We start from the raw sequence: 14,743 nt of genomic DNA, 5'->3' as shown, positions 1-14,743 counted from the left end.
GTTTCCGACTAACGAGAATCGCGTGGCATTTATAACTTATTTGCGATGCGCGCAACGTTTCATCGCCGCGCGGCGGCGAGAAATTTCTTGCATTTGATGTTACAATGTGTAGCAGAAATCGGTGGTAATTTTCCCGGAACCGCATGTAACGGTCCGTTTATATACGTTTCGCGCACAGTTCGATAACGCCGGCGCTAATAATAACGCGAAAATTATATAGCCGTAAATTATTTAGGTATTTCATTATATATCCCGATATATATTGCGCTCACGCATCAGCCACATTGGGAGTCATCTTTCCTGCGCATAATATCACGTTACCATAGGTAATGAGATTTCACTGCATTTCGGCCCATTATCATTCTATCCACCGATCCACGTAGGCACATATACGGTTCTTTCCTTTTTTTTTTTTTTAATTGACGTACATAGAAATAATAAATTTTTTTAATTGTTTTTTTTTTTTGTTTAAAGAGAAATTTACAAATAAATTTTTAAAGACTGTCGCACATTTTTTTCGAATCGCGCGACGTAGATAAATGTTTGAAGTAACATTTGAATATAAATAGAAGATATCTACAAGAAGCGCAGCCAAATAAATGTTTGAAAATATAGCCGACGTCTCCGGAAGAAGACGGGAGGGGAGGAAAGTCGCATTGTAAAGCATCGCCGACGAAGTCCGTAAAGGAGAATCGATGGTACTGTGAGAGGAGATGTCGTTTCGCAGCATCGGGATTGAAAATCGGGTATCCGGATTATCCTTTGGCATCTCCCGGTATATCACGGGACACTGCTGAGCTACGGCGCGGCGACGGCAAGTGGAGGGAGGGATGCAACGAGAGGCTGCATTGCTGTAGCAGCAAGAGGATCCTGGCGGAAGAGAATCCTTTATGATCGTCTTGGCTCGAAGGAGCGAGAAACTCCGACAGAGAACACTCTCCTCCTCCCTCTCGCGTTCCTCCTTCCCTTTCTCCTTCTTTCCTCTGTCCTCCTCCTCCTCCTCCGTCTGTTCATTCTCCTCTTCCTTCTCCTCCTTTCCTCTATACTCCCTTTATTGGCACACCCGGTATAATAAGGAGCGAGTTTGTATTTAGTCGGCCATGCGCAGTACTGCCTGTTGGCGTATCATCGATCAGACCGGCGACTGACTATTGGACCAAAACAAGAGGATGAGAATGGAAATGGGAATAAAGAGAGGGTACCGGCTGGCAGAAAGCACACAACGGAGACAGCCGGAAAAGTAGGAAGGGCGGGACATGCTGAGGGGACCGCCGAGGAGGGATGCCGAGTGATTCCTAGCTGGAGTTGGACAGGCAAACAGGGAGGATTATGCTACGGGGGATGAAAAGAAGCGGCACAGACAAGACCTAGAGACAAATACCGATATTAAATAACCAGGGCGCGCATCGATACGCATAATACAAAATCGGATCAGTCAAGAAACATACGGAAAGGAGAAGAGTGAGAAAACGAAAAGATTGAGGAGACTTTTACCTGCCCACTTTTTGCTACTTGAGTTAGATGCCGCATGTCGAAACTGAAAAGTCAGTCGTCGTCGTCAGACGAGAGATTTGCTACTATCCGAACGAGGACCCTCGAAGGTCTATCTAACCGTAAGCTTTTTGATTCTTCGCGATGAAGAGAAAGCAAGACAGAGTAGACAAGTACGTGGAAAGACGCCAAGATAGACGTCTTGTGAACTCTTGGCTGGGATCCCGAGAATTTTAGACGCTTTGTTGGCACGCCATGGCGCCGCTAATCGTCGCACATCTCGCAATTTACTCTGTTTCGATTTAACATACAAAATTATTTTACTTTAACAAATGTCAATTTTATGTAAAACTCGGAAACAAATCTACTACGCACATTTATCGCCTTATATAAGTTATCGACGAAACTAAAACGGCGAGATACTCGTTAGTCAATAGTATTATGCGAACGTTTCCGGGACCACGCGATTATCTTCGCGAAGGATCTCGAAAGACTCGGGTAAAATATCTTGCTAATCGCAATTGCGCGGAATAGAACGAAGACGGAACAGACGAAAGTTAAGAAGCGTCCGGGCTTGTTTCCTTTCTTCGAGATATTCGCGAAGAACGTATATATATATATATGATAAGATAGAATGACACTGTCCCCAGAATAATTGGAGATCTCGTTACTTCCCACCGGTAACTTCAATTTGCGATCGACCGATAATGAGATATCGAATCCCGTTCCTCTTTCTTGGACTCGCTCTCTCGTTCCATCTCTCCTTCTCTCTCTCTCTCTCTCTCTCTCTCTCTCTCTCTCTCTCTTTCTTTCGCTTCTCTGTCTCTTTCCTTACCCCGGCATCTTAGCCGATGTCTCATAGCTTTCTCGGCTTACGTTCAAACAACGAGACGTATTTGGTGTCTCTTAGACACTTATTAAATACCCTCTTCCCCCTCGCAGCGCGACGATGCCAATGTTATCATGTTTCGATGAAGAGACGAAAACCTGCTGCACGATCTTTTCAATTGCGCGCGCGACAGCGAAGAGCGCATACACACACACACACACACATATACATATGTTACTTAATTTATTCTTGTTATTTACTCTTATTCATTTGTGTTGCAAAACAATAAGATAAAAACTTCAGTTTACAAGACAAAACTTTGTTTCTGAGAAAAGTTTTTACGTACGGGGACGACACGTGACGTATTTTACTTCAAAATCAATGTGATTCCGCGGCAAAGAGATATATTTGTATCAACAAATTAAATTTCCTTCACGAGCAGAAGTGTAGTTGCAACAGAATGTTTTCGCGCGGACGCATGTAAATCACAAAAACCCCGTGTGTCTGCTGAAATCTAAGCGCAAGATAATTTCAGGGTGGCGGTGCAAATTGACAGGGCGACGCGTTCCCATTCATTCGAATTACGCACCAATTCTGCTAGTGACTTTGGCATTGTTGCTGCAAATTGGTCCACGCCCTAGCCTCCGGCCTTCCCTCTCTTTTGCCGGGCACAACACGCTTGCGAGAACCAACCGATGCACAGGCCCGGCTTTTTAAATAACATTCTGAAGCGATCGAGTATTTACAGAATGCACTCACAAACACAACGCTTCATCTTTAAAGTTTCGATTTTTTCTATTAATTTTAAATTACTTTTTGCAATATAAGAATATTGTGACATCCGTCATAATTATAAGACATTAAAAATGAAGAGCTTTTTGGGAAGTTAAAAAATTCAATTAATAAATTAATCGAAGAGAAGAGAAATTTAATACACGTGCGTCTATTGCATTCAAAAAAAAAAATATATGAATTGAAAATAAACAAGTAATTCTTGTTAAATAAAAATAATGTGAGTTACACTGTTTGAGATATATTTGGTTTGTTAAACGCGAATATGTTTCGAAAAACCGACACGCGTCCTCGCCGTAGGAGGTCGAATCATCGGGAGTGCTAACAAGTAGCCTAACGGGCATGAAAATAGGACAGTAGCTTTCGTCGTTTGAGCATGATAATTAACTGTACAATCATGTCGCGGCGCGTGTCACACGAGCGCTAATTGGATAAAGAAACTGATCATGCAGCACGATCATAACAGTCCAATTACAGGAATAATGTAAGCGAAAAAAGTTATCTATATGAGAGTACTTCTTAATATTATTAAAATGTGTGTGTGTGTGTGTGTGAACACAAATATAGATATTGATTGCTAAGTTGTCAACTAAAAATCTTATAGTGCGATTTTTTCTATCTCCATATTGTGACGATGAAAAAACTATAATCAGAAAATTGTGCTCGCGTGTCATTTTTGATATGAAAATCTAGGTTTGCTTTATTTTTTTTTTTTTTTCTAAACGCTTGTAAATTTCTGTTCTAGGTGTGGTTTCAAAATCGAAGAGCAAAATGGCGCAAAACGGAGAAGTGTTGGGGCAGAAGTACCATAATGGCAGAGTACGGCTTATACGGAGCGATGGTACGACATTCCTTACCGCTTCCGGAAACGATTTTAAGAAGCGCTAAGGAAAATGAATCTGTTGCGCCATGGCTGTTAGGTAAGACGGAAACATCATCTTTTCGACAAGTTGTTTGCGCTTTGCATAACCTTGATATAATCCACATGAATAACACAACATATATCATGGATATTTTCTCAAGTCTCTGTTTAATTCTGAGCTGAGAATTAGTTGAATGATTATATATGTATGTGTGTGTGTTGTGTGAATATACATATATATTCATTTTTACATATAAAAGGATAATATTGCACTAAAATATATTTCGATAACTTTTTATTTAAAAATTTATTTGAAAACATTGAGATTTATTTTTATTTACATTTGATACATATTATTATATTATTTCTCAGAAGTTTTTCTCTATTTATTTCATATCTCAGAAAATGTTTATCTGAGTGATAAAAAATATATTTTGTACATATTTACTTGGTGCAATTTTATCCTATTTTTTACGACATACCTCAGAAAAAATATAAACACACTGTTAAAATAAAAAGAAAGAGATCAAACTATATTATAAAATTCAATATATATCTCATTGGAAATTGAAGAAAATTGTACCTTTATGTATTGAAAAAACAAAAAAAAAAAAAAACAAAAAAAAAACATTTAAGTTAAAGCGACCTGACAAATTCCGATATATATTTTTTCTGTTGGTCTCTATCAGCTCAGTCGTCTAAGAAAAGCAGCTTTAGTCAAGATTTCGAATATAATCAAGAACTGATTGACTGTGGACCTGTAGGGATGCATCGGAAGTCGCTTGAGGCAGCGGAACATCTCAAATCTGGCGGGGAGGACAGCGGAAACGATCAGAACGGAAGCGGAAGCAGTCCCCATCATAATCATCATCAGGGAGGACCAACCAGTTCGGAGAGCGGACAGGAGAGTCAGGATGGCATGGGACCTTCATCATCCTCGAGTAAGTCTTGTTCTGCGTAAAATGATACGTACTGACTCGGATAGAACTAGAATTTGATATAAAAAAAAAAAAACTACACCTTTGAACACAAATAAATTGACAATTTTGAGACACACAAAGGACAAAATAATTTCTAACATAAGTGACAAGACTGTGACGGTTCGTAAAACTATTACAGATGTTTTAAGTCATTGCGTGTTATATTGTTACTTACAGACGTCGTACATCAGGATACGGAGCAGTTAAGAAACGAAAGTATCGCTTGTCTGAGGGCGAAAGCGCAGCAGCATCAGCTGCAGTTGAGCCTGCAACCAACATCAGCACCACCAAGCGGATCGTATCCGTCGGCACCACAGGCTAGCACACTACATGCCTCGGTTTAATCACGATTATACGAACTTACCCTCTGATAGTTTCGCGTCCGATATTTTCGTTGCTGACGCGAAAGGACATCGTTCTGCCTAGCGGACTGTCACAAGTGAATCGGCAGAACGAGTCCAACAAGAGAGAGAGAGAGAGAAAGAGAGAGAAAGAGAGAGAGAGAGAAAAAGAGAGAGAAAGAGAAAAAACCAGTGATATTTTTTTAATATATCTCGGCGAGAGAATATACCTCCATTTCGGGGGTGTAAGGATAATTCCGGGATCACACTTCTGAGATTAATTTTGCATTTTGACGATCGCACGAATGTCTCGCGACAAGGGAAGAGTTTTTTCCGATCGTTTCGACAGACACGATTATAAACACCGTCACTAACGTTCCTTGCAATTGTTTTTTGGATCTCGTGAATTTTCGCGACAACTTGACAACGTTGCTCGTGACCGCAGACTAAAAAACGCGAAAATACAAGACGTACATACAAACACACACAACGAAGCGGCGAAATCGCGAGAAAGAAAGAGATCTAACCCACGTTATCCGTGATTATACGGTCGCGTGTTGTAGGTCGGTACACAAAAAAAGATCCGCGTACAATTCTCCGCAACGACTTGACGTACAATGATGTGAAAGATGCTTTAACACAAGAGAACGAAATGCCGCCGGAAACGATTTACCGCGGAAATAAATAAACAATGAAATTAATTGTTAAGCTTAATCTTCATCAACGAAATAGTAGCCTACCATCGAGCGGTGTAAACAATGAATGAAAAAGATCACTGATCGAGAGAAGATGCTATTCATTGACGATCGTGAAATTTAAAATCTTCTCTTGGAAGAGGATTTTTTTTCTCGAAAAGGATCGTTAGCGAAAAAAAAAAAAAGAAAAAACAGAGCTCGGTTATTCAGTTTGGTCGATAAATTGAATAGATCGGCAAGTTGAACGCGAAATGAAACTACCTAATTAGGATATAATCGCTTTTAATAGCGCGATTGATACTAATGTAAATGTGCGAGTGCGAGTGCAAGTGCGCGTGCGAGCGAAACAAAAAAAAACAAAAAAAAAAAAAAGAACGAGTGATAAGAAGACTTGAAGATAGTTTTGTCTTCAAAGCGCCAAATCTGCAACGAATGTTGAGCAACGCAAAGAATAAAAACAGAAAATAGAAGAAATCAGAAATTACAAAATATTATCACAGTAACACAGAGATTATTATACTGGTTCGCAAATTTTTTTGTCTGTCGCTCTTATGAAGAAAGATTATTTCTACAGATTTTAATGCGTAGAATTCGAATCTCGTTGTATCGACGTGGGGGTGGAAGAACATTCGGATTTGATTTCAAATAGCACATTAAAATCTATAAAAATTATTTTTATTTATATTAAAGTGACTTGAAAATTGTGTGTTTGACCAGTGTTATTATAATAAACACATCGAAAAACGCAAGCCCGAAGAATTTGTATTATGCATACATAAAAAAGCGCCCGTAAGACTTACTATTTTAAGAAACATGCAAGCATCGAAGCTGTGTCGAGTATTAAATGTGTATATGAGAGAAGGAAGGATAGCGTGTATGTGTGCGTAGGTGTGTAAATCAAAAAAGAAAGAGAGAATGAAAGAGAGAGAGAGAGAAAGAGAGAGAGAGAGGGAGAGACATGCAAGTCAAAGATTTATTAGTGAAGACTTCCTATATCCAAGTACTTAAAGAGAAAAACGTAACTGTTGTCAAATGTGCAATATATCGATATAAGTTCTAGTTCGATAAGGTATACTTTAGTAATGGATATATGATTGCGCGAGGCGGCCGCGACGCCGGCGTCTCGTCGAGCGATTGTTATAAGGACCCTTTGCAATATGCATCTGCCGACAATTATATGAAAAACAAGTAGTTCTCTAATTATTTACTTTATTAATATCCTTTACGCTTTTCGTTTATCCACAATCTGAATTCGCTCTCGCGTTGCGCCGTCGTCTCGAGCCGCTCTCGCTCTTGCTGTATATAAAAAATATAAATAAAAAAAAACTATATATATATTATACAAATAAGAAAGATGACTAAACTTAAAATGTGGTTGCGAGACACGCGCTGAGCCGAACAAAAAAAGTCTTTTGGTGAATGTTTGCGAGAATCTGCGAAATCTTCGAGCGAAAAAAAAATAATGATAAAAAATCAGTGTAATCTTTTCAACTTGTTTCTTTTGTGCTACATTGTAAACAGTTATGGTAACGATTTATTTTAACCGCTTGTTGTTAGAAATTTGTTACTTGACGCAAAGTTTATTATTCTCACACATATGGCTTTAAACGTGCAGCATAGAGATATATTGTATATCTGATCCTACAGAAAAGGCTCTAATTTTTAACAGCAATCTCTATCTAGGAAGCTAATTAGTGCGATATCGTTTTGCCTATAATTAGACTTAAGATAAGTAATATGAATGAATTTTTTCCTCCCGAACAACAATCAGATTTCGGCTTTCTCTCGCATCAGATCTCAACGAAGATCCGTGGTCGATCGATGGTCGAGCAAAGCGTTTCGTCTGGCGTAAATCCACTAAGTTATACACACACGTAACGTACGATATTATAATTTAAATAAAAGATTCGATCATGGAAAAACGAAGAAACCACATTCATTCTCTAGAAAAAGAACAAGTCAGGATTTATAATGGAAATGACACACAGCTGTTATTGTAAAGACACTTAAACAACAAGGTTTCGGATCTGCAGCAAATCTGTAATCCGAAAGCTCCAACGCATGCATAGTAGTCGACTAGTATACGTAATAAATAAAATTTCTGAACAAAAACATGCATTGAAATTATTTTTCACACCTTTTAGAATCACAAAAGAAAAATACTCCGCAATTATGTGCGTAATTTTTTAATTTATTCTGTAACATCATTAAAGAATAATAACAAAAAAAATGTGACATAGAATATAAAAAATTAATTTTACAGAAACTTTTCTCTCTTCGAAAAATTACTTTCCCTAACGATACTGTAATTTTTCTAAAAGTGAGGAAGGGGGGGGGCTAAATTTTGATACGTACTACGAGAGGCATCTGTGAGAGAAAGAAGAAGTATAACTTGTGATTGTGCCACAATTACTCAAGAGATACTAAAGTCTGTAGATAACTTACCAGATATTGATAAACGTATTTTTTTTTTGTTTTAGTGTAATTTTTTGTGTACTAACTTTATCACTTTTTCAACATTTTTTTTAAAGAGAAAATATTAATAAATCAAAACTTGTATGTAAATTTCTTATAACTCTAAAACATTGAAAACAAAAAATAACATCATAATACATCACTGTTCTCTCGTCACAATATTCTCAAAAACATAGAAAAAAATTATCAACTCATTTTTTTTTTTTTTTTTTTTTTTTAATCTCAGTAAGACCTTACATATACTTGATATATTTTTTCATATATTTTCTTTTTTAATACATGTATATATGATATATTGATGATATATATAATGTATTAATCAGACACTGATTGCTACAAAGAGAATGATTATACTCTCTCAGGAACGAGAACATCAATATACTGGATATTTACAAAAGTACAAAAGCTTATATAAAACATCGACTATTACTATACAGCGAACTCTTCTAATCACTTTTCTTCGTATAGATTTTTGTTTTCTACACATCGGAAAGCCTTATAGCCTTAACAGACAGACCGGCACAATGCATAGTTGTCTACTCATCTAAGTTGTATTCGCACAAAGGGAAGGACATTTCAATACAATAACGATCTAACTCGCGTAATCGAATTACATTATTTCATTAAAAATTACAAAATCAGACTTTTGTTTTTTTTTTTTTCAGAAGCAGTTAACTAACTGTTTCTGCTTTTCTAGGCCTTTTTGTTTTTATGTGTGTTCAGATATTAATAATTAATTATTCTGAGATTGCTGCAAAAAATCAATTCTGCGTTTTCGATTGACATCATTCGCGGTTTACTAATCCTTCCATGAGTGGCGTGTAAATATCATGTACGAAATGTGTTCGTAAAATTCTTATCACATTTGCTCAAGGCAAAAGTTACTTAATAAAAATGTAATCGAAGATAAAAATCACAATTGTCATTTACTTTGATATGAATAATAAATATATGCTATTTATATACGTTGCGTGCTGCATTGCTTTGATTTCGTTACAACAGACAGAAAAAATTTCAAGAATCTGAAAATTGTTCCGTTCATTGTGTTTAGTTGATTTTTTTTTGTTTTTTTTTTTTTGTTTTTTTGTTTCGTTTTGTTTTTATACAAAAGTTTTCTGGTTTTTCCAGTCCTGTAGAACCCTGGCAATATATTCATAAAAAACTTTTAACATATTACATAACATTCAATACCATCGTATATCAAATTCCTGTAGGCATGTGTAACAATAGCAATTCAATTGGTCATAGAAAATTTCTTCGAGTTGGTTCTTTTTCCACCTGGTGTAGAGAAATTGGTGTGCCAAATTTTGTGTATATAAATGTCTGTAAAAACTTGTTGAGAGTAACAAACTTGTATATCAAAATTGTGTGGAAATGCATTAATCAAATCAGGATGTTTATTTTTTGTTTTTTTCTGTTTTACGTTATCGATAGTCAGGATTCTGCGGAGTTTCAATGACGTTCTCGGGAATCTTCTTTGTGGGCGCTATGTCTGCGCGATTCCTGACCGCTTGGTGTGACAGGTCGTCGTTTTGATCTTTTGAACTTCGCGATATCCTCGCCGAATACATCGCCGGTTCGCAGAGCGGATATAAGATCGTCAAATTCGCCTTTGTTATCACTCTGTCCGTTACTGTTCGCTTCGTTTTTCTTGCTCAGTGATATGCTGTTCAATATTCCCTCCCGCGAATTCTTTCTCTCTATTGTTCTCTTTCGGAGCTGAAACAATTGCACAAGATTTTGGTAAATTCGTACAAAACTAATTTTGCTAAATACTTCATACATGTTTTTTTCTCTCAAAGATGATTGTTTCCTAAGAAGAATTTTAAGATATCTTAATATTTTATTAATATTTTGTGTCAAATTTGCTGCTCACTTCCTGTTCTTGTTTTGCTCTGCGTTCCTCTTCTTCAACCTTCTTTCTCATATTTTCTACGTCTTGTCTCGCTTCAGCCAGAGCTTGTAAAAAGTTCTCAAAAATGCCGAAGAACTCGTCTGGTTGCACGCCAGCGGAATCCTCGCCGAATAGCCTCACCGCTCGATCAAACTAATTTTATTTAAAAAAATTGTTATAATAAAACGTTGTTTGTTATAATTCAGTAAACATTTCTTCAGTTGTTGTTTTTACCCTAGTTTTCATGTCTTGGAATAAATCTTCCGCCTCAGCTAATCTACACGTGGCTTGCGCCTGGAAGTCCCTCATCGCCGGCAAGAACATATCACCTTGAAGTACCTGAGCTTGACCTCGATGAAATTCTGAATAAAACGCAATTGGAATAAACAAATTAATATCTTGAAATATATGTATATGTAATTGTATATAATATAAAATATATATATATATTTAATTACCTATTTCTCTCTGAACATCTTGCAATCCATTTTTCAAGTTGGCCACTTCCTTCTGCAGATCGGCCATGCTGACCCGGGCGGCCGTTCTGACATGCGGCATGTCCTCTTCGATTTCCAAGACCTCTTTGAATCTGGCTTCGAGAATCTGCACGAGATAATGCAGCAGAGTCGTACCCTTTGAGCAAGATGACTTCGTGTCGACTAGACGATTCAAAGAGGCCAGTCGGAAACCGCACGCGTTACCCCGCGCGTTTCCGCGATTCACGTAATTTCCCAACGCCAAAACCAACTCCAGAAGTTTCCTCAGTCTTCTCGATCTGGCCACTTGTCTGCTCGCTTCTAGAACCGCTCGCATTCTCGGCGTTAATTCCGCAATGCTGGCCGCGAATTTCTTCTTGTAATGCAGAGAGCGCAGCCTCTGCTCGTAATGCGGCACTCTGAAAAGAAAAATTTACATTTTGTTTGTTTTTAATAATTTTATATTTTATGTAGATTTGATCAATTCATGTATTCGAGATATATACAACGTACTTTGATATTTGATACAGGAAACAATCGGCCCTGTTCTGCAGATCTTTCTGATGCAAATCCAGCAAGGCGGCCTCCTCCGAAGACGGTATATACTTGAGCAACTGTTCCACCATATCTATGTGCAAGATGTTCTGCTGATCCATCGACAGTATCGTTCTTGTAATTTCGTTGTCAGACATCTTCAGCTTCGAGAGTAGTATCGTACAGTTCTGCGCCCTCCTCGAATCGATCACCGACATCGTTTTCTTATTCTTTCCCAACGTTCTCAGATCTTCTATCGAGCCCTCCGTCGAGACGCCGTTCTTTTGATAAGCGCAAAAGATTTTGTCGATTGATTCGAGGTCCATTACGTTATAGAGTTTCGTGTCATCCAACTCGGACCATATCGTGCCCTGTAATTTCTGCTCGGGTATTTTTGACCAATTGAACGATTTCAAAGGATTGCTGGGCTGCGGAACGTTCTTTATTATCTCCACCTGCGATAAGATCATTAAGATCGAACGATAAAATTAATTTTAGATAATTGAATTTGTAAGTAACAATAATTATTAACATTAAGATTAAATTATCTATTTCTTTTTTTATAATTGTATTATACGTATTATATTGTTTGCTTTTCAAACTTTACCTTCATCGGTGGAGGAGCAGCCGGCATTAAACACGGAGGTGGCGGTGGTGCTAATGGAGGAGGTGGCGGCGGTGGCGGAGTGGGTTTAGTCTCAACTTTCTCAAGTACTTCATCTTCCACAATTTTCAGAGTGGCTTTCGCGTCATCTGGCAAACTGCCTGAAGCCACCAACTGTTCCAGCCGCTTCCGCTCAGACTTTTCGTTGTTAATTTGTCGCGATAACGCTTCAAGATTATCTTGCAACTCGGAGATTCTTTGCTTCGTCTCTATGTGCATCGACGTCTCCTTCTCGAGACGTTCCTTGATTCTCGCCAGACTTGCCTCCATATCTTCCTGCAAAAAAATTGTTGATCTCAAATTAGCGATTTACTTACGTATATATATATAATTTGTTATAACACTTTCAAAAAGATTTCAATTTGTTTCAACTCTCTTCGTACTTTTTCTTGCGTCCTTAAATCTAACTCCTGTTCTTTCTTAGCCAGTCTTGTGGACATGTCCGAATTTTCGCGCTCCAACTCTTCGGCCTTCTTTCTTGCCGCTACGAGTTCCTCTTCCTTTGCGAGGAGATGCACAATTTCTTTCACGTTTATTTCGATCGGGGCCACATCCGGATTTCTTATCAATCCCGTTTCGTTGCTTTCGGACTGTAGAACAATTTGCTGAACTATTCGATCGAACAGCAACCAATGCTGGGGATGCGAACCGTAATCAACTGAAATCATTAGCATTACGTCGGTAATATATTTTTTTTTTGACTGAATAACAAAATAATTTTTTGACTCGAAAACTTACGTGGCAACAAAAGACAATGTTCCAGCAGACTAAGAAGATGAGGATAAGCGGCAGTGTGGCTCAGCTTCCGTCGCAAAAGATCGAACATAGCACTTGCGCTCTTCGTGTCCACGTGTTCCTTTTCAAACTTCCTCGCGAGTTCCTTCTCGTCCTCGTTCCGCACCATCTCGAAGAAATCGAGATGCCTGTCGAGCGTCTCGTTCTCGTATTTTCTCAACTTATCGATGATAGGTTGAATTCCGAGCATCAGCAATTCGTATCTCAGATGCAACCTAAATTCCAGCGTAACCTGACCGGGTCCGTAGTTCAGCACGGCGTTGATGAAAGACATGATTGCCGTTTTCAGAGACAAGTTGTCTTTGTATATGCCGAAGTTCTTGTCGAGGTCGTTGATTATACTTTGGAAGCGCGTTCTTTCGGAATGATACTGCTGGAAGTGTAGCATGGCCTCGAGGACCTTGCGGTGACCACCCGGCACCAGACATACCGCACCGAGGATCTCCAACACGGAGATTTTCGTCTTTATGTTTTCAGTCGCCAGCGACTGTGATATCGTGTTGATCGCTGTCGGATGTGCCAACACGTGCGCTCTACCGTTCTGAGAAAAAACAGAATAGTCATTAAAATAACAATAAACTTTGACGTTAGAAGATTGTGAGAAATGAATTATATCTACGCGAGAATTGCGAGAAAAGGACGCAAAAATTAGCAATACTTATAAGATATCGTTAATAAACATTTTTTTGAACGCTTCTTGCAGCGCGAAAGCTCACCGAATTGTTCATTAAAGCTTTCAAACATCCTATGACGCTGGTGTGAAGATTGCTGTTGGCTGCTTCAGCGTCCATAGTCCCCAGTACTTGTAACAAAGCATTTAAACCGTCTAGTTCTATAAATCTAAGGACAAAACTGTGCGGCTGCGTCCTCAGTGCGGTCTTCAAGGCCTCGGCCTGGCGCATCTGATTCGACACCTCGTCACCTTCCGGAAATGGGCTCTGCACATATATATATATATATATGTATATATAACATAACAAAATATAAAAATAAAATAAACAATAATTTAATATAATTTTGTAATCAAATATTATTCTCGTTTGTGCTTACGCTCGCTATCGTCTTCAATCTGTTGATGTAGTCTTCAGGATCGCCGCTTAGGTCGGTGGTCCGCAAACCCCCGTTGTCGAGCGTGCCGTTGCCTTTCCTCGAGCAATAAATCTGCCACTTCTTGTTCGCCGGAAGTGCCAAAACCGCTTGTCGATTGGTCTGGGTCAGGTCCAACTCGTCCACGAGTTCGAGAAACATTTTGTTCAGTTCTTCCTCGGCCGGCATCGGCAAAGTCGGCGTCATGGCTTGTAGCGTGAGCGTACCCGTGTGATCCACGATGCAATATGTGATTTCCGGTGGCTCGTCATCCTTCAAAAAAAAAAAAAAAAAAAAAAAAAAAGAAGTAATCGGGTTAGTTTCTCGGCGCATCTCTTATATTGCACAAAATTACAGATCATGCAAGAAATGTTTTCATCTCGATCATCAGACGAGCGAGCGAAATGAAGCGGATTGAATACATTTTCTTGCTTTTCCCGTTCCAATTTTCTGCGTAGGTATAGAAGACACATGTATGAGAAAATAAATAATAATTCCGCAAATAATACAAAACAGAGTTTCGATATGAACAACAATAACTCGGTGAGAAAAAACTTTTGCAATCTTATCTGGTGGAGAGAGATCGAGATATACTTAATATATATCTATCCGTGTAATAAACCTACGCATGTAGGCTTTTAGGGAGGCAGAGATAGCATTTGCGATCAATAATACAAGCGACTTGCTGTTGGCACCATTCTTTGCGCTGAAACTCACCTTCGATAAAAACACTCGTCGACCTTTTCATTTTTTCACGGAATTGTTTCTTTTTTTTTTCTTTTTTTTTCAACCGGTCGCTACTAGTAGAAACCACTTTAGGAAAACAAGA

At 38.4% G+C, this 14,743-nt stretch overlaps 2 protein-coding genes across 5 annotated transcripts in view; one reads left to right on the top strand and one right to left on the bottom strand.

Moving 5' to 3' along the window:
* The window catches only part of LOC109854205 (visual system homeobox 2-like), a 42,915-nt gene extending 34,855 nt beyond the window's left edge, over positions 1 to 8,060 (top strand). The window contains exons 5-7 of the mRNA XM_020427078.1: positions 3,858 to 4,032; positions 4,664 to 4,915; positions 5,132 to 8,060. Of these exons, the coding sequence (XP_020282667.1) occupies positions 3,858 to 4,032; positions 4,664 to 4,915; positions 5,132 to 5,298 (594 nt within the window). The 3' untranslated portion in view covers positions 5,299 to 8,060. The remainder of the gene's footprint in view (positions 1 to 3,857; positions 4,033 to 4,663; positions 4,916 to 5,131) is intronic.
* Positions 8,061 to 9,530: 1,470 nt separating this feature from the next.
* The window catches only part of LOC109854201 (disheveled-associated activator of morphogenesis 1), a 28,709-nt gene continuing 23,496 nt past the window's right edge, over positions 9,531 to 14,743 (bottom strand). For all 4 annotated transcript variants that reach the window (XM_020427071.1, XM_020427069.1, XM_020427068.1 and 1 more), the window contains exons 3-12: positions 13,879 to 14,187; positions 13,545 to 13,766; positions 12,772 to 13,369; positions 12,417 to 12,691; positions 11,977 to 12,309; positions 11,349 to 11,824; positions 10,818 to 11,254; positions 10,594 to 10,721; positions 10,342 to 10,512; positions 9,531 to 10,184 (exon numbers count right to left, since the gene is read on the bottom strand). In XM_020427071.1, the coding sequence (XP_020282660.1) occupies positions 9,918 to 10,184; positions 10,342 to 10,512; positions 10,594 to 10,721; positions 10,818 to 11,254; positions 11,349 to 11,824; positions 11,977 to 12,309; positions 12,417 to 12,691; positions 12,772 to 13,369; positions 13,545 to 13,766; positions 13,879 to 14,187 (3,216 nt within the window). In that variant the 3' untranslated portion in view covers positions 9,531 to 9,917. The remainder of the gene's footprint in view (positions 10,185 to 10,341; positions 10,513 to 10,593; positions 10,722 to 10,817; positions 11,255 to 11,348; positions 11,825 to 11,976; positions 12,310 to 12,416; positions 12,692 to 12,771; positions 13,370 to 13,544; positions 13,767 to 13,878; positions 14,188 to 14,743) is intronic.

Source organism: Pseudomyrmex gracilis, unplaced genomic scaffold (assembly GCF_002006095.1).
Source record: "Pseudomyrmex gracilis isolate BER0280 unplaced genomic scaffold, ASM200609v1 scaffold_61, whole genome shotgun sequence".
Taxonomy (NCBI): Eukaryota; Metazoa; Arthropoda; class Insecta; order Hymenoptera; family Formicidae; genus Pseudomyrmex; species Pseudomyrmex gracilis.
This window is presented reverse-complemented; position numbering and strand designations above follow the sequence as displayed.